This window comes from Simochromis diagramma, unplaced genomic scaffold (assembly GCF_900408965.1).
Source record: "Simochromis diagramma unplaced genomic scaffold, fSimDia1.1 OVJJ01000685.1, whole genome shotgun sequence".
Taxonomy (NCBI): Eukaryota; Metazoa; Chordata; class Actinopteri; order Cichliformes; family Cichlidae; genus Simochromis; species Simochromis diagramma.
In genome coordinates, this window is record NW_024387477.1 from 10,164,234 (window position 1) to 10,184,087 (window position 19,854).

At 39.2% G+C, this 19,854-nt stretch overlaps 1 protein-coding gene across 1 annotated transcript; it reads right to left on the minus strand.

Moving 5' to 3' along the window:
• Nucleotides 1–6,400: 6,400 nt before the first annotated feature.
• Nucleotides 6,401–10,127, minus strand: LOC120723854 (hemicentin-2-like). The gene is made up of 5 exons (XM_040015634.1): nt 9,739–10,127; nt 8,385–8,708; nt 7,589–7,840; nt 7,380–7,499; nt 6,401–7,163 (listed from the first exon to the last, which is right to left on the minus strand). The coding sequence occupies exons 1-5, from the start codon at nt 9,785–9,787 to the stop codon at nt 6,982–6,984; spliced, it is 927 nt and encodes a 308-aa protein (XP_039871568.1). The 5' UTR covers nt 9,788–10,127; the 3' UTR covers nt 6,401–6,981.
• Between the last annotated feature and the right edge of the window lie 9,727 nt (nt 10,128–19,854).

A 19,854-nucleotide genomic window follows, 5' to 3' on the forward strand; every position in this document is an offset into this window, starting at 1 on the left:
TATCCAGAAATCCTACCAGTGGCTGGACAAAGCTGGACTTAAAGACAGCACAGAGGCACTAATCATGGCAGCACAAGAACAAGCGCTGAGCACAAGATCCATTGAGGCTGGGGTCTATCACACCAGGCAAGACCCCAGGTGCAGGCTGTGTAAAGAGACAATCCAGCACATAACAACATGAGAGGTTTTTGGACCAATTTTGTGTTCTCCATTCTTTAAGCACCGGTTTGAGCACCGTTTGAGCACCGGCACCGTTTCAAAAGTACCGATTTGGCACCGGTATCGGATAAAACCTAAACGATACCCATCCCTATTTATTATATTTCACTACAGAAAGTAATTTAATCTCAAATGTAAGGGTTTATTTTGAAAAAGTGAGTGGTGATGATCAGCACTCTCAACTGGTTTAGGATACATTCCAGTTCTGTTTGTAAAACCCAACAACTGTGATCTGTTTACAACTTCTCCAAAAATGTTACTGTAAAATCAATATTTTTGTCTTTTGAAATATCAGTTTGATTGTGATTGATTAATCTATCATGATCAACTGTAATCTAAAGAAGAAAATCATATTTTTATTAGCTAAAAAGTTACATATCTTCTTAGTTTGAATTTAAAAAAGGGAAAAACATTATGAACTAAAACACAAAGTGTTTTGACCCAAACTCTTAACAGTCTGCTTTTTAAATAGCAGAGGTACAGTGGTGTCTAACACCACACTTTGGAAGGCAAATCTGTTCTTGACTAAAGATTCTTTAACACATTGTAGATTTGATTTTTTTGGACACTTCCCCCCTTCTTTTCTCTTCAGGTGTACAGAGTGCTGAGGAGCACAGGTGGTACTGTAGTAATGCCGGCAGAGGGTATGTCTTCAGATTGAGTAATCTATAATGTTTGACATGTTTTACATTTAAATCTTAGTAATTCTGTTAGTTATACCTGGTACAAAATTCTGGACGTGTTGAGCCATTGTGCTCCAAAAAAATATGTTATTGTTAGCTTAAGATTCTCTGCTCACATTGCAGGTTTTCTGTTTGATTTACTAAGTTGGCATTTTTTTTAGTATCTGTCAATTAAATACGCCATATTTTCATTGTATAGGAACTTATAAAAAAAATGTGTGATACTTTCATTAAGCCTCCACAATTACACATATTGGTTAATTGGTTAAACATTCTGTAAGGAGAGACATTGAAAACAATGTCAACAACATATTGTAATTTTGTGTTTTATTTGGATCAGGCAGGGAGAGTGGACTTCGGACAGAAATTGTGGAAGATATTTTAGAGGCAGTGTTTGGAAACAAGTTTCTTGTATGTTTGTTTATTACTACCTTACATGTGGAAAAACAACAAATGACACGGTGGACCAACTGGCACCCATTTTAAGTTTCTTGTGACAGCACGTTATAAAATTAGAATTGTTCTAACAGCATTTTGAGTAGGAAAGGTTACTATTTAATCACCAGCTCAGCTGATCTATACATTGACATCTATCAGCAATTTCATGAGATGAAGTCATCAGTAGAAATTTGTTATATTCTCTAAATTTGTGATAAATTTCATAACATTAGGGCACTGGTTTAGCTCACTACTTGACAAGATGACCATATGCCACATGGTTGAATGTAGTGGCCCAGGTTTGAGTCTGACCTCAGACCCTTCATCATTTAGAACACTAAGTAGTATACGGGCAGTATAGTACAATATGTGTTACTTCCTTACCTTATTGGCTCTCTGTGTTAGGTTAGTGAAGGAAACAACACATTTTACTCAAGTGAGTGACTCAATATGCAATTAGTAAGTAGTTGCTGATGTCACAACATACTACTTATTTTCACAACATACTTACCTGTGAATCATACAGGGCAATTTCTTGAAGTGAAAAGTACTAATGGGAAGAAAATAATTATATATTTTGTGCAACTGCTGTTTGTAAATTAAGAATTTAGAGGAGTCTGTGGAAACATCCAGAATTGAGGCAGTGCTAGCAGCTAGGGATGGTATGTCTTCAGATAAAGTAGCGTGTTATCTGTCTTTAAATTACAGCTAATATCCTGATCCAACAGCTCCACTTTTTGTGTATTTTAGAGGCCTCTTACATTTGCTGCTTCTGGCACGCTCATTTCAATAACAAGAGGAAAAACTCTGAACTATGAAGAAATGGCGCGAGTGGCATCAGTGTAGCGCATGTCAGCTGTGGTCACATATGGCATGTGGTTTTAAAAAGAACATGTGTATTCATTACCAGCATTAGACACCTTCAGCTGCACTTGTAATTATGAATACTCACAGTCGTCTTGCAGCTCTAATTTGCTTTAAGAAAATGTACTGCCAGGATGACACTGTCCTAAATGTCTTCTCAAAATGTTGACACTTTGTTCTAAGTAGTTCTAAATTATGAAAGATATAACATTAATTACAATGGGATGTAAAATCTTGTCTGCACACCACACAAACACCCTCTGTCCTTTCATCATGTTTAAAAACGTGTTGAGACGATATATAAAATGTACCATGAAAGGATACAAGTGTGAATTGTTCTAATAAAATGAGACAGTTTTGTAAGTGGATTACAGTTTGCAGTTCATTTAAACCTAGTGCATATGCATGTTGCTAGGACTGATCAGAAGCAAATTTCATTTCAAATGACCACCCAACAGAAGCCTTGATAAAAGTGTGGTTTTGTGCAAACTGTGCAAAAAGTAGTTGGCATACCATCGAAACACTTCAACCTTACGGTACCATCTAAAGCAAAACATGTTGCAGCGAACACAGAAACTGTGGGAGCGTTTAGCATTAGCAGTCCCAGTTTGAGTACCAATAAAAGGTGTTAGCAGCCCAAACTTGATGAAATATGGATTGCTCTGACTGTAGACCACTATTAGTGGTAGAAGACAGGGGTTAAAAAACGTGCTAGGTGATCCAACTTTCCAACTGCTGTGCCGAAAGACTATTTCAAGTAAAATCAACAGGAGGGCAGGGGTGCGCCTCTGCCTGCATCTGTGAGTATTGCTTTCCCACTGTTGTGCGTCAGGTGCAGCTTTGCCGGGGGAGGGTCGCTGCGGCTGGGCCAACAACGTTGCTGACCCATGTCTGTCTGTTTCAGGGCGGTGCTACGAGGGAGGCAACGTTCGCAGTAATCGAGGGCCCGAGTGTGGAGTGTGGCTGGACTTCGCGGAGATGCAACGTCAGGAAAAGACAGGTCCGTGATGGTAGCTTCGTCCTTTGTTTTCTTGCTGGCGTGGTCCCCATCTCAGAAGTGGAGTTCCTCTCCTGGTTTTAAACATAAGGAACATTTGCCCGAGTGTGGCTGGACAGAGGGCTGTGGGGGGAATTTTAGATAGTGTATATTCATTTCTGCCGACAGGGTTTGTAGCATATTGAGAAAGTTGTTTTTATTGTATAAGGGTATTTCAAAATTTTATTTGTAATTGTGTTTGTGTTCTGGTTTTTCTTCCTCCGCTGGAATAAATGGTGTGTCTAAGACCTGTTTAGTCTCTGTGCCCTGAGCGCTGATTCGCTTGCTCCCCTCTTCCCTGTATACGAAAGAACGTTCAGGTGGGATATTACATACCCCTCCTCTTTGTGGTGCTCCGACATGTTCTCAATTCTCCACCCCAAGGCAGTCGGTTTTCCTCCCCAGGTTCCCTAACCCAATTTGATCTCCCACACTAAACAGCGTTCTTCCATGTGTCCTCCCCCTCCTCCTTCCACTGTGGTCTTCTCTCCTCCTCACTTTGCACCAGTCCAGTTGCAGTCAGTTCTCTTCAGCTTTGTCCTGTGTAATCCAGCTGTCTTTTCCATTGCCATTTCACTCCAAATATGGCAATTATGAAACTCAGACAGTCTTCCCAAGGTCCATTCATGCACAGTGAAGTTGCCGCTTGTTGGAAATGCATCTCCAGCCATCCTGTCCTGATGATGGTGTTTTCTCCATGCTGATGCCGTTTGCACATACTGCTGGTGCTGGACCTCTCACTGCTCAGGATACTGCTGTTTTCTCTTGACCTGCTGTCAACTCTTGATGTCCGAAAACTGCATTATTTGTCTTTTCCTTTCTCTCCAACTGCTCTTCTACTTTTCAGCTGGTTGATGCTGAGTGATCCCTTTCCCACACAACCATTCAACCTTCTCTGCCATCTCACAACATACTTTTACCTACAGTTCTTAGCATACAGTCACAACTGCCCAGAGCTTCTCATCTGGCTGAAGTGTAGTGCCTGCCCGCAGCTGCCTCTTTAGCCCGCTAAGTTGGCTCAGCTACTTACTGGATCCAACTTCCCTTTACATTCAGAGCGTCCTCTGCAATGGCCTTCTTCCCTTCCCTATGTTCCCTTCTGCAGAAAAGTGCTAAAATACCATTACTCCACGCACTGTAGTACGCAGAAATGATTCCCGACACTGGACTCGAACTATCGTCCCTGTGATGGACCTGAACAAGCTACTGTGCTTGACCCATGCTTTAAGGATTTAAAGTGTCTTGCGAGGGGAGAGTGAGAAGAGGTTTGGACCGGTAAATAAAACTATTTTTAACTTATTTTTACTGTTTCTTCAAAGCGCTATAGTTGACAGTTACTGTGTAGATCTATAATGACTTTCCTGAATTGTCTACTACGGGTTTGTGACTGAGCTTCTTGGAGGTGAGACATATGTCTCATGTTAAGTGGTTTTACCTGCTTCTAACACCTGCATCACCCCACGGAGATCTCTGATGATGACTCAAACTACATGGTAAAATTTAATACTGCCTTCACAAAGGACCAATCTCAATGTGTAGCTATACTCAACCATCAGTGGCTCAAGATAGGCCTTGAGGCCCTGCTGCAGGAACAGTGTAGATACAAAGGAGCCAGCAAAGACAAAGAACCTTCTCCTCTTTTGATTGTCATCAGATTCTGATTCAAATGGACAGTAAATAAGAATGGAGATATTGTGAGTCCATTAGGTTTTGTTTTTTTGGTTTTTTTTTTGCACTAAAATGTTCGATAATCAAACTGTTTTAGCCTAATGTACATAATAATTTTGGCTAAGGTTACTCAGAGTTTAAAGGTGAAGCTGGTCAAATAACCTGTTATGATTCTGTCTTCTTTTTTTAGGAAGAAAAATGGCACTTTATGTTGAAAATTGTATTATTATTATTTAAAGACAATACCATTTTGAAAATGTACTTAAAATAGCACTTTATTTTTAAGTCTGTCCAATTTTGGCAAGGAATAATTTTTTTTGTTTCTCTGTTTTGAATTGAAATGCAGTTTAAATGTTTGTTTGTTTTTGCAGAAATTAAAAGAGCTTGAGTTTACAGTATTCATGTCCATGTCTATTATTTGATTTTGTCGCCCACTAAAATCCTTTTAAATTTAAAAAAAAAACATTTGTATTTTGGGGCAAATTTTCTTGTGCGATTAAATGCGAATAATTGAGATTAATTAAAAAGCCTATAATTACTTTAATTTTTTTTTTAATCGAGTCCCACTCCTAATATTTGTCCATTTGCTGTAAAAGTACGTGATATCAACATACATGCAGATTAGGAGGATTTTCTTAATATTTATTTTTTATTACACATTTTTTGTTCTGTAATAGGACTAACTAATATCTTTAAATGACAAGTTATGAAAATAAAAAGTCAGACTTTCAAAGGCCATTAGAATTGGTGTGTATCTCTATAGAAAGACTTGCAGTGATGCTTGGTGTATAATTCTTTCTAATCTATTAACATGGAAATCTTCCTAAAAATCTTGTTTTCTGTTGCATCAGAAGGGGTCAAGCAGACCACTTGTTGTTGTCTACTGAATCATAAAGTCTACTTTATCATTTTCTTCAAATGTGATGCTAGCTTCCAAGCTACAACACACCTTTACATCTAGTGACGGCAGAATAGCTACTCCATAAGATCAGAATAATAAGCCTCACAGGATCAGAGATTAAAACATTTTAAACAAAGAGCCGAACCAGACTTTCTGTATAGGCGAACTGGGCCTGCAAATTGACAATATTGCTTTTAAAAAAATTTGCAAAGATATGAATTTCTCAATCCACCACATCCCAAAAATAGTGGTGGAGAAACTGAGATCTGGTGACAGCCTTAAACAGTCACCAGATCTTCAGTATTTTAATGAGCCCTTCCAGTCTGTGTCTTCAGTTTCCTGTTCTTAGCTTACAGGAGGAGCAATGCAGCAACAACAGGGGTAGCAGAGTGGCTGCAGCAGAGTCCACAGGCAGGATTTTTAGCGCATGTTCTTATGAAGCTGAATATGCAATGGATAACAGAAAAATATCTTTTACTTAATTCCATCATAAGATTTGAAAAAAAAAAAAAAGATTTTCTTCCAGTTGTCAGTTATCAAATCTGTATCTGATCTCTTCTCACACTTTAACAAGGTTAAAGTTTTGTTGGCATCATTTTCCCAAAAATTAAGTTCTATTGTCCGACACTACACCATTTTGTGAAGCACTTTGTGATTTTTATCTGTGAAAAGTGCTAAATAAATTAATTTTACTTAACTCCCACAAAGAGAAAAAGATATCCACTTTTAACTTCAAGTTCTTACTTCTGTGTTCTCCATGGTCTCTTTTCTTTGACTCTTCCTGCATGGTTACCAGAAATAAACTCTTTTATTGGCACTTTATTCACACACTGACATCACATTGTCAGCTACATGGTTGATTATTTTAAAATGCAGCAACAAACAACAAATGGCGAAAACATCTGTACACAAATGTGTCCTTCAGCACTACAGATGAAATGTAAACACAAAATAAAAAGTATGAAGGACAGAGAGTTTTTCCCACTTTGATTATATTTAAGAGGACCTAAATATAAAATTACAGAAAGAACCACTATTTATGGAAAATTTATACACACTTGTTATCTTGTGAAAAAAAATGTGGAATGAATGAAAAGGAAAGGATAAACTTTGATCCTTATTTCCACACCTACACGGATATGTGACAAATGTACAGCAGGTGAAAGGTGACACTAGGTGTTGGAGCAAGGACTCATTTCAATCATGAAAACAGAGTTATCTGGAGATTCCACCTTTTCTGGGACAGCAGGGCCTTCCAGTATTGTTTTTTTCTTCCAAGTGAACCAGATCCAAATCCCACTTAATGACAGAATTACCACAGCGGCTTTCAAACCAATAATGAACCAGGAAGTACCTGTGTAGACAGAAAAATGTTTATGACAAGTTAGAGCTGTAAAAGAAGAGTCACAGTAGAGTTTTCACTCATGTACCATAGTTTATAGAAAGGGGAAAAAATACATGAATGCATCCCCTTCATCAGAGTTCATTTTTATTCCTTTATATACCATGTGTCATCACTGATGGCAGTTTGATTAAAGAGGCTTATTTGACACTATGTTAGTCTCCTTACCCACTGCAGTTAGTGTGACTGGTGTAGGTTCAGTTGTTGGTTCAATACACAGGCTGTTACTGTCTGCATGCACCCACCCTAATATCTGTGTCCCATTGATTGAGGTACAGTTAATGAAGCCTGTGAGCAAAAAACAGATCATTCATGAAAGACCTTCAAAAGTGAATTAGTCGTTATTATCGACTTTTATTCAAAATGTTGTCACTCACTACAGGTCTTCTGTTCTTTGGAGACACTATTGACATGATTTCTCACTGAGCAGACCAGATGTCCTGAGACTTGCTGTTTCAGAATAATGTTGTTACTCTTATTATTTCCAGAAAGGAGCTCAGCATCTGTCAGTGTGCGTCCATCCAGAGCCCAGCTGTACTGAGGACTGTCCCCTCCTTCAGAGGAGCAGGACACCCTCATCTCTCCCTGGGACAGACACTCAGAGACCAGCAGGACAGAGGACACAGGAGCTGAGAGAAACACACAGAGATGACTTTTGGTACTATAACAAGATGCCCTTTCATGCACTGTGCTTCCTTCTATGTAACTTTACATGGTCTGTAACTTGGTAGCTGATTTTCCATAGTTCCTAAAATCTACTACTTTGCAACACTATCAGTTGGTTATGGAATATTGGAGGGAAGAAATATCTCAAAATTATTTGCGGCAAAGGTAGCATCCTGTTACGGTAACATACAGAATTTCAGTGAACTCTTTAGAATTATCCATTAATTCACAAATGTCTGTAGAGGCAGACTGCATGGCTAGCTGCTTAGTTTCATACATCTGTGCCAATGGAACTAAAAACATCAGAATTCAAAGATTAAGAAATGTGGCCCAATACTTTAGTGAATGTAGTGTGCATCATGTAGATTATCATTATTTATGGTTTGCTAATTCAAAACAGGGGATGCACAAAGTGTACGTATGTGAAATTCTGTGCTGTATGTTATAAAGATTACCAAAACAATATTGCATTTACATCAATTAAAGGCTGCATTTCCCAACGTTTACCTTGAATGAACAGCTGTAAAGTCTGCACACCTGATGATGCTCCATCAGAATCAGAGGTTTCAAGGGTATAATCACCACTGTCATTCCTGCTCAGGTTATTGATCCTAAATGTTCCATTACTGGGAAAAAAGCTAGATCTATGTGCTATGGTATTATAAATAACTATATAATTATTTCTCACATCTAGTATTTTTAATGAATTCTTTAACAGTTGGTATCTAGGTATTTCTGAGGTGCTCCCCATCAGCTGGATGTCCACAGTTCCTCCCAAAGCTCCATAACACTGAGCTCCATCCTGTCTGCCATCACAGTGAGTTTCCACACCTGCAAATTTTGAAACATTAAAAAGAAAAGCATTTGTGATTTGTTAGTTTCTACCTAATAAATTACAACAACAATTTGATTAACATGGTCAGCAATCCAAAATTTACTGATGCGAGGACTTTTACTTGTTAAAAAGTAGTTTTTGTATTACCATGTTTATACCTAATGCCTAATTATGTTTTGGATAACCCAGTGCTTTGATTGAATGGTATCACATAAGTTATAGTAGCACTACTGCCGTTTTGACAATTGTAGGTAATAGAGCCTCAAGAACAAACATACTTCATCCATAATCCCAAAGTTATCACACGAATGTGTCCAACATTTACTAATATATTAATAATTAAGAAATACATGTAGACACATTCTCCACATTTTAGCCGAGTGCAAAAACTAAAGTATTTTCATGTAACCAAAAGAAAATAAATGTCAAACAGAAAACAGGAAGCAATATTTCAGAAAAAAGAATCTGCACACAAACAGGACAGAGATGTTCATTTCTGAAGGTGGCATTAAAAATGATAAAGTAATGCAACTTATACATTCTTCAGCATATCTGTAGTGACTGCATGACTTAAATAACTTAAGATCTGGATTCCTAGTTACAGCCAACCGATAAGTTGAGACAGATTCTTCAAAATCAGGCAGTTTATCACAGTAACAAATAAGCTTGACGTCTCTGATAAGGATGGAAAGAATAAAGTCCTTTAAAAAGCCAGTTTAAAACTCACTTAAACACACTGCAACAAGGCTGCCAAGGTGCATAGTGGGCTAAGAATTTACCACTGCTACTAAAACTGGTAAAAAGACAAAAAAAAAAAGGCACTAAAGCTCTGCTCAAATGGTCATGTACTGCAGATGGAGCCAATAGATTCTAACATTTAATTAAATAAAATAAATCAAAGTGCACATATTGTAACTTTGTGGAAGTATTTGTGCAGCTTTAACATCTCTGATGACGATGTCAGATATTTTGTACAGGTTAAAAAGGTATTAAATGATAAGTGTCACATTTAAAAGAATATCTCACCATGAGACACTCCCAGTAGGATCACCATCAATCCCAGTACAGCTTCCATGTCTCCTCAATGTTCAGTGTGTGTTGACACAGTCGGCAGCCGTCAGAGTACTTTATTAAATAATATGCACATTTGTCCAGCAGGTAACAGTCAGAAATGGCTCCTGCTACTGATCAGTCTCTTTTGAAATGCTGTTCTCATTCTGTGTGTGGAAATTCGAAAAAGGAAGTACAACTAGCATGTTCATTACTTTGCAGAAATAAAAGGAACCTCACAGATCTTCCACAGACTTTGTTTAATTATTACTCACACTGTCACTGGACTATTTTTAGATCGGTAACAAACTAACCATATCCTCCCCACCATCTACAACATTCATGCAGTTTAATGCAATTCAACAGCAGCCCCATTTATATTCCATCTTAAGTCCATATTTTGTTGCTGATACAAAGTACCTTGTATACACATCCATGAAGAAAAAAGAAACACTTTTAAAACATTATAAAATATACAGTAAAGCATATAAGCCTTATATGATTCACTATATGAAGTAGGCCACATCTGATGCAAGTCTTTTATACGTTTTTTCTATTTCTTTTCTATATGGGTGACTTTAAGGATTGTGGTATTTAGGCTAACTGGTGGTTTGAGTGGTTGTTTTGACCAATGCTCATTCAAACCAGTTCTGAAAAGTGACACTATTATTCAAAAGTATGTTTTAAATACTGCATTCTCAATAATCCAGATATAAACATTTAAGAAAATTCTCTTAATCTGCACAAAGCATTTTCAGTGAGCGAAACATTTTGTTGCTCATCTAAGTGTTCATCTGAATCATAGGCCTGCTCAGATTGTCTGCCTGCGCAGACTACAGATCCTAAATGTGAATCCCAACCTCAAAGGACAGTGTGTGAATACTTTGACGAAAAGCATTGTTATAATCATCTTATTATTCTTTGAAATGAGTAAAATAGTGAAAAGGTGTTTCTTTCATTTTGTGTTTGTTGGCCAAAGAAGACTGTTCAGTTTCAATTTGTTTAATACTGTGTCAATGGAAAATTGTACTTATTAGTCAGTATAATCTTTCAGTGATATAAGTTTGCATATGGTAGAATGCTGCATGTAATCATTTGTGTGTAGAAGTATATAGTTGGTGGCATATTGAAAGAATGTCTCATCCTAGGGGGCCTGTAACACTTCAAGGTGTTCTAGCGTCCACCCCCACATCCTGGGAGCATGGGAAGAGGTCGTACCTTGTTTTATTGTTTTAACGTAGCTATGTCTGTTTTAGTCTAAGTGCCTTTTCTTTAGATGAACTGCTGGACTTCCTCACTGTGTTATCTAGGGTGAACCATCTAGGGTGAGACTACCCTCTTCCTGACCAAGGATGTTCCTTTTGTGCTTTCATGTTATATGACCCTTTGACACCTAAACTCCCAGAGAGAAGGCATTTGGCTTTTCTACCTATAAAACCCGGAGAGCAGCCAAATGGCTGGTAGGCTTTTAGCTAAGCTTTAGCTTCAGCCAAGTGGAAGCTTAATTGGCTAGTCATTCATACATATATTAGGTTGTTACCTGGGAATTCTGGAGGGAGGGGAGTGGGGGTGTGTGATTGGGGGGGTGGGGGAGCTGCTAAAAGCTGTGCACTTCCTTTTGTGTTTCATCTTGATGCATTCCCAATCATCCAGGGAAATAAATCTCCAAAAGTTTCAAAAGTCTTTGAAATTCGTAAAATAAAAGTACTCTGCATATTTGTTTCTTTCTTTTGTGTTTCGTTTGATTTTTTGTTTAATTTTTTTTATTTTTGTAACTGCAGAGCCTCAGTGAAATAACAGGGCAAATCATCACACCTATGATGTCAGACGAAGTTGTTATTAAAATTATTAAATTATTTAAATCTAAAACTCTTGGGTTTGAAAGCTAGCTCACTAAAACTAAAAACAACTAGCTGTTTCTCTTCATCATCATTATTTTTTTCCACAAGGAGGAACCTGAATTAACATGATCAATAATTAATTATTTAAAATAGGACTACGCTACTGATGATTATGAGTATGCCAGTATGACAGAGTTTTATAGGAGTTCCCACGTTCTGGCAACCTTCAGATAAACTACTCTAGTCTAACTACTGAAAGCAGCTGTCATTAGTGATCAGTTTCAGATAAGAATGTGTGAACTCAGAAAGAACGGAAGTGATTAGAATGGAACTCAAGAGAGAGAAAAGACAGAAGTTGTCTTTCAGTTTAGAGATACTAATCCTTTGAAACCAAATGTGTAATTTTCTAGTTCAGCTAATCATGCAGTTTCACTGACATTGTAATATTTAAAATTTAAAATAAATGCAATAACTAAAAAAATTTAAAATTAAAACAAGCAAGAGGTTTATATGTATTTTCAAGCCAGTTCAACACATACATGATAAAAATTCCAATTTATGTTCAAGTTTAAATTACAGATTATTTCAAATCTCAAAACACATTCATAGACATCAATGATCGTTCTGTTGTTCACTGGTTTTAAAATGTTTTCTGAAGTTATGTATGTTGAGGTTACATGTTAGTTCGTTTCACCATAGAAGTTATTTTGCACAGAAGGAAGTGAAATTGACTAGACCAAACCCTAACCCTAAAATTAAAAATCGTCCATAATAGTTGACGTCAAACTTTCAACACATTCCTCCTCTGGGCCACCTACTGTACGTCTATGCCAAGTTTCATCTGAAACTGCTTTCCTACTCCCAAGAAATTAAAAGACAAGTCTGCTCAAATTTCACAACATTCAAGGAATGTGATAACGTCATGTTAAAATGTATTTAAAAATCATTTGTGAGAGGTGACATGAATTTTGCAATCGATTCCTCTTCTTTGACACCCACACTATATGAGTGCAGTTTCATCTCAAGGTGTGGGATTTTAATGTGTTAATTGCATTTAATTAATAATAATAATAAAAAAACAACATGTTAAAAAAAGCCGCATTTAATTGCACTTTGCATTCCAAGATAAGGAGAACTTTTGTCAGTGTATGATTTCCTAGTACACCTATTACACTGATGCACACACAATGAATCCGAAAAAGCGTGTTGCTAGGACTGATCAGAAGCAAATTTCATTTCAAATGACTACCCAACAGAAGCCTTGATAAAAGTGTGGTTTTGTGCAAACTGTGCAAAAAGGAGTTGGCATACCATCGAAGCACTTCAACCTTACGGTACCATCTAAATGCAAAACATGTTGCAGTGAGCACAGAAACCGTAGGAGCGTTTAGCATTAGCAGTCCCAGTTCGAGTACCAGTAAAAGGTGTTGGCAGCCCAAACTTGATGAAATGACTGGCTTCAGGACCAAAATTAGTAGGTCAAATGGATTGCTCTGACTGTAGACCACTATGAGTCGTATAAGATAGGGGGTTAAAAAAATGTGCTACAGTTAGCATCAGGTGATCCAACTTTCCAACTGCTGTGCCGAAAGACTATTTCAAGTAAAATCAACAGGAGGGCAGGGGTGCGCCTCTGCCTGCATCTGTGAGAATTGCTTTCCCACTGTCAGGTGCAGCTTTGCCGGGGGAGGGTCGCAGCGGCCGTGCCAACAACGTTGCTGACCCATGTCTGTCTGTTTCAGGGCGGTGCTACGAGGGAGGCCACATTTGCAGTAATCGAGGGCCCAAGTGTGGAGTGTGGCTGGACTGCGCGGCGATGCGCCGTAAGGAAAAGACAGGTCCGTGACGGGAGCTTCCGCCTTTGTTTTCTGGCTGGCGTGGTCCCCATCTCAGAAGAGGAGTTCCTCTCCTGGTTTTAAACATAAGGAACATTTGCCCGAGTGAGGCTGGACAGTGGGATGACATTGTATTATTTTTTAGATAGTTTTTATTTATTTCTGCCGACAGGGTTTGTAGCATATTGAGAAAGTTGTTTTTATTGTATAAGGGTATTTTAACATTTTATTTGTAATTGTATTTGTGTTCTGGTTTTTCTTCCTCCGCTGGAATAAATGGTGTGTCTAAGACCTGTTTAGTCTCTGTGCCCTGAGCGCTGATTCGCTTGCTCCCCTCGTCCCTGTATGCCAAAGAACGTTCAGGTGGGATATTACATACCCCTCCTCTTTGTGGTGCTCCGACATGTTTTCAATTCTCCACCCCAAAGCAGTCGGTTTTCCGCCCCAGGTTCCCTAACCCAATTTGATCTCCCACACTAAACAGCGTTCTTCCATGTGTCCTCCCCCTCCTCCTTCCACTGTGGTCTTCTCTCCTCCTCACTTTGCACCAGTCCAGTTGCAGTCAGTTCTCTTCAGCTTTGTCCTGTGTAATCCGGCTGTCTTTTCCATTGCCATTTCACTCCAAATATGGCAATTATGAAACTCAGACAGTCTTCCCAAGGTCCATTCATGCACAGTGAAGTTGCCGCTTGTTGGAAACGCATCTCCATCCATCCAGTCCTGATGATGGTGTTTTCTCCATGCTGATGCCGTTTGCACATACTGCTGCTGCTGGACCTCTCACTGCTCAGGATACTGCTGTTTTCTCTTGACCTGCTGTCAACTCTTGATGTCCGAAAACTGCATTACTTATCTTTTCCTTTCTCTCCAACTGCTCTTCTACTTTTCAGCTGGTTGATGCTGAGCATGGTTTTAATAGTTTTGCAATTTTCATTAGTTTTTATTTTTATTTAGTTTTGACTTCAGATTTTCAATTTTATATCAGTTTTAATTAGTTTTTACCAATTGTTTGCTAGTTTAGTTTAGTTTTTATTTTTTTGAAAATCCTTAGTTTCAGTTTAGTTTTGATTAGTTTCAGTTATAGTTTTAGTTGTGTTTGCAATAATTAAGTGTAACAAAATCCCAGTTTCATCATATCAGTCATTCTCTTCTGCTTATCCTTGGGTATGTTGCTATTCCAGCTACCATACCCTGCACCCTGGACAGGTTGCCTGTCTGTCGCAGGGCTAACACGCAGAGACAGACAACTCACATTCCCACCTATGGGTTCTTTAAATAAATAAATAAATAAAGGCAGATGAACAACCATTGATACCAGGCAACTATAAAATGTATATCTTGGCCCCAATGAGACTATTAGCTCTTGCAGCACCGGGTGTTCGTAATTTTGGTTCAAGTGAATTGATAAACTTTTTGAAGGCAAATCAAATCAAATCAAATCACTTTTATTGTCACATCACATGTGCAGGCACACTGGCACAGCACATGCGAGTGAAATTCTTGTGTGCGAGCCCCACAGGCAACAGAGATGTGCCAAACACAACCACACAAACGAGCAAAATTCAAGAATGGCCAACCTGAAACTAATAAATATATTTACAATATATAATAGTGTATGCATTTCTGGATGTGTATACTAAATATTTTCCTACGTGTGTGTGTGTGTGTGTGTGTGTGTGTGTGTGTGTGTGTGTGTATACACATTTTTACAAATTAAATAGTAAAAAAAAAAAAAAAAAACAATAATAATAATAATAATAATAATAAAATATATAAAATATACAGAGTTGAATATGTGCAAAACAAGTGGCATTTATATACAGTGTGGAGTGCATAATGTTAAAGTTCCAGTAGTGAAGCTGAGGTGTCTATGACGTGTTCAGCAGTCTGATGGCCTGGTGGAAGAAGCTGTCTCTCAGTCTGCTGGTACGGGACCGGATGCTGCAGAACCTCCTTCCTGATGGAAGCAGTCTGAACAGTTTATGGCTGGGGTGACTGGAGTCCTTGATGATCCTCCCCGCTTTCCTCAGGCAGCGCTTCCTGTAGATGTCTTGGAGGGAGGGAAGCTCACCTCCAATTATCCGTTCAGAGCACCGCACTACTCGCTGGAGAGCTTTGCGGTTGTAGGCGGTGCTGTTGCCATACCAGGTGGTGATGCATCCAGTGAGGATGCTCTCAATGGCACAGTGATAGAAGGTCCTGAGGATGCGGGGGCTCATGCCGAATCTTTTCAGTCTCCTGAGAAAGAAGAGGCGCTGCTGCGCCTTCTTCACTGTTTTGTTTGTGTGTACTGACCACGTAAGATCCTCAGCCAGATGTACTCCAAGGAACCGGAAGCTGCTCACTCTCTCCACAGCAGCGCCGTTGATGGTGATGGGGGTGTGTACTTCTCTGCACCTCCGGAAGTCCACTATCAACTCCTTTGTCTTTGCGACGTTGAGGGTGAGATGGTTGTCTTGACACCAGTGGGTCAGGGCGCTGACCTCCTCCCTGTAAGCCGTCTCATCACCGTTGGTGATAAGACCCACCACTGTAGTGTCGTCCGCAAACTTCACAATGATGTTGGAGCTGTTAGTGGCTGTGCAGTCGTAGGTGTAGAGTGAGTACAGGAGAGGGCTCAGTACACACCCCTGTGGAGCACCAGTGTTCAGTGTGATGGGGGATGAGGTGATGCTGCCCAGTCTGACCACCTGGCGTCTGTCAGACAGGAAGCTAAGGATCCAGCTGCAGAGGGAGCTGCTCAGTCCTAGATCCTGCAGTTTCCTGTCCAGCTTCGAGGGAACGATGGTATTGAATGCTGAGCTGTAATCTACAAACAGCATCCTCACATACGTGTCTCTCTTCTCCAGGTGTGACAGGGCAGTGTGTAGTGTCAGGGCTATGGCATCATCAGTGGACCTGTTGTGGCGGTATGCAAACTGTAGAGGGTCCAGTGAGTCGGGTAGTGCAGAGCAGATGAAGTCCCTGACCAGCTTCTCGAAGCATTTGCTTACGATGGGGGTCAGGGCTACAGGTCGCCAGTCGTTCAATGAGGAGATGGTGGAGGATTTGGGTACAGGGACGATGGTGGCCATTTTGAAGCAGGCTGGGACTACAGACAGAGAGAGGGAAAGGTTGAAGATGTGCGTGAACACTCCAGCCAGCTGAGCCGCGCATGACCTGAGGACACGGCCGGGAATCCCGTCCGGACCAGTAGCTTTGCGTGCGTTCACCTTCCTGAAGCACTTCCGTACATCCTCCTCAGACACAGTGTGCGCACTGACGTCATCCGCGGTGCGCACACTGTCCGGTCTCATGGTGTTCGCTGCGTCGAATCTAGCGTAGAATACGTTTAGATCCTCACACAGAGAGGCCGTGGTCTGCGGTGTGCTGGTTTTCCCTCTAAAGTCTGTGATCGTGTTTAGTCCCTGCCACATACTCCGAGGGTTGTCAAACTGTTGCTCCACCCAATTGACTCCCACAGTTATGTAGATAGTCCTGTTGTCTCGGGATGCATCATGCTGCCTTGCCTGGGGTTAGCTTCTGTTTTCTGGGGATGAGGGTTGAGTGTGCTCCCTTACCTTCTCAAGGTAAGCTAGGTTAGCCTTCTTGTGTGAGCTTTTCAAGTGCACTTTAAGGTTTGTGGGATTTTTTTCCCTTTAGAAATGTCCCTCATAATTTGTCTCTTTCCACTACAAGACACTTGCTTTATCCAAAACACAGTAATATTCAAAGTAATCCCAAATTGGACTCCGGCGCTTTCTCCCGACTTTTCCTGACATGATTCTGCGCGTGGACGGAGCAGCAACACAGACGACTCGACTAACGTACTGCCACCTGCTGGCATAATTAGACAGCAAGAAATAAATCTGGAAACTAAACTTCATTTTCACCCTTGACTATTGTAGGACACGCACACATCAATGAAAACTAAACACATTTTTGCTATAAATTCAGTTAATTTTAGTTAGTTTTGTGAACACTCATCACAGTTTTAGTTAGTTTTCCTTTTTTTGTTTTTATTTTTATTTCCGTTAACGAAAATGTTTTTTCACTTCTAGTTTTCGTTATTTCGTTAGTTTTCGTTAACGATAATAACCTTGATGCTGAGTGATCCCTTTCCCACACAACCATTCAACCTTCTCTGCCATCTCACAACATACTTTTACCTACAGTTCTTACCATACAGTTACAACTGCCCGGGGCTTCTCACCTGGCTGAAGTGTAGTGCCTGCCCACAGCTGCCTCTTTAGCCCGCTAAGTTGGCTCAGCTACTTACTGGATACATCTTCCCTTTACATTCAGAGCATCCTCTGCAATGGCCTTCTTCCCTTCCCTATGTTCCCTTCTGCAGAAAAGTGATAAAATACCATTACTCCACGCACGTAGAAATGATTCCCGACACTGGACTCGAACTATCGTCCCTGTGATGGACCTGAACAGGTAAATAAAACTATTTTTAACTTATTGTTACTGTTTCTTTAAAAAGCTCCATACTTGACAGTTAATATGTGTAGATTAATAATGACTTTCCTGAATTGTCTGCTAAGGGTTTGTGACTGAGCTTCTTGGAGGTGAGACATATTTCTCATGTTAAGTGGCTTTACCTGCTTCTAACACCTGCATCACCCCACGGAGATCTCTGATGATGACTCAAACTACATGGTAAAATTTAATACTGCCTTCACAAAGGACCAATCTCAATGTGTAGCTACACGCAACCATCAATGGCTCAAGATAGCTACTGTGCTTGACCCATGCTTTAAGGATTTAAAGTGTCTTGCGAGGGGAGAGCGAGAAGAGGTTTGGACCGGCCTTGAGGCCCTGCTGCAGGAACAGTGTAGATACAAAGGAGCCAGCAAAGACAAAGAACCTTCTCCTCTTTTGATTGTCATCAGATTCTGATTCAGATGGAAAGTAAATAAGAATGGAGATATTGTGAGTCCAATAGGTTTGTTATTTTTTGCACTAAAATGTTCGATAATCAAACTGTTTTAGCCTAACGTACAAAATAATTTTGGCTAAGGTTACTCAGAGTTTAAAGGTGAAGCTGGTCAAAAAACCTGTTATGATTCTGTCTTATTTTTTTAGGAAGAAAAATGGCACTTTATGTTGAAAATTGTATTATTATTACAATAACATTTTCAAAATGTACTTAATGTACTTAAAATAGCACTTTATTTTTAAGTCTGTCCAATTTTGGCCAGGTATAATATGTCTTTGTTTCTCTGTTTTGAATTGAAATGCAGTTTAAATGCTTTTTTTCCCCAGAAATTAAAAGAGCTAGAGTTTATAGTATTCATGTCCATGTCTATTATTTGATTCTGTCACCCACTAAAACCCTTTTAAATTAAAACAAATATTTGTATTTTGGGGCCAGTTTTCATGTGCGATTAAATGCGAATACTTGAGATTAATTACAAAGCCTATAATTACTTTTTTTTTTTTAATCGAGCCCCACTCCTAATATCTATCCATGTGCTGTAAAAGTATATGATATCAACATATATGCAGATTAGGAGCATTTTCTTAACATTTATTTTTTATTACAGACTTTTTGTTCTGTAATAGGACTATGTATAACTAATATCTTATATAATATATAATGTCCCCATGAAAATCTTCCTCAAAATCTTGTTTTCTGCTGCATCAGAAGGGGTCAAGCAGACCACTTGTTGTTGTCTACTGTATCATAAATTCTACTTTATCATTTTCTTCAAATGTGATGCTAGCTGCCAAGCTAGAAACCAGCTTTACACCTAGTGACGGCAGAATAGCTACTCCGTAAGATAGGAATCATAAGCCTCACAGGATCAGAGATTAAAACATTTTCAACAAAGAGCCGAACCAGACTTTCTGTATAGGCCAACTGGGCCTGCAAATCGACAATATATTGCTTTTAAAAAATTTGCAAAGATACAAATTTCTCAATCCACTGCATCCCAAAGATAGTAGTGGAGAAACTGAGATCTGCTGATGGTCTTAACAGTCACCAGATCTTCAGTATTTTCATGAGCCCTTCCAGTCTGTCTTCAGTTTCCTGTTCTTAGCTTACAGGAGGAGCATCGCTGCGACAAAAGGTGTAGCAGAGTGGCTCCAGCAGAGTCTACAGGCAGGATTTTTAGCGCATGTTCTTATGAAGCTGAATATGCAATGGATAACAGAAAAATATATTTTACTTAATTCCACCATAAGATAAAAAAAAGAAGATTTTCTGCCAATTGTCAGTTATCAAATCTGTATCTGATCTCTTCTCACACTTTAACAAGGTTAAAGTTTTGTTGGCATCAATTTCCCAAAAATTAAGTTCTATTGTCTGACACTACACCATTTTGTGAAACACTTTGTGATTTTTATCTGTGAATAGTGCTAAATAAGTTAATTTTACTTAACTACCACATAGAGAAAAAGATATCCACTTTTAACTTTAATGTTTG

Bases quoted from the DNA above. Each gene is read 5' to 3' on its own strand.
- LOC120723854 (XM_040015634.1), bottom strand. From the start codon at position 9,787: ATGGAAGCTGTACTGGGATTGATGGTGATCCTACTGGGAGTGTCTCAT. The intron at 7,841-8,384 runs GTAAACGTTGGG...TGTTTCTCTCAG, and splicing joins TTTACAGCTGTTCATTCAAG to CTCCTGTGTCCTCTGTCCTG. The intron at 7,500-7,588 runs GTGAGTGACAAC...TTTTGCTCACAG, and splicing joins CAAAGAACAGAAGACCTGTA to GCTTCATTAACTGTACCTCA.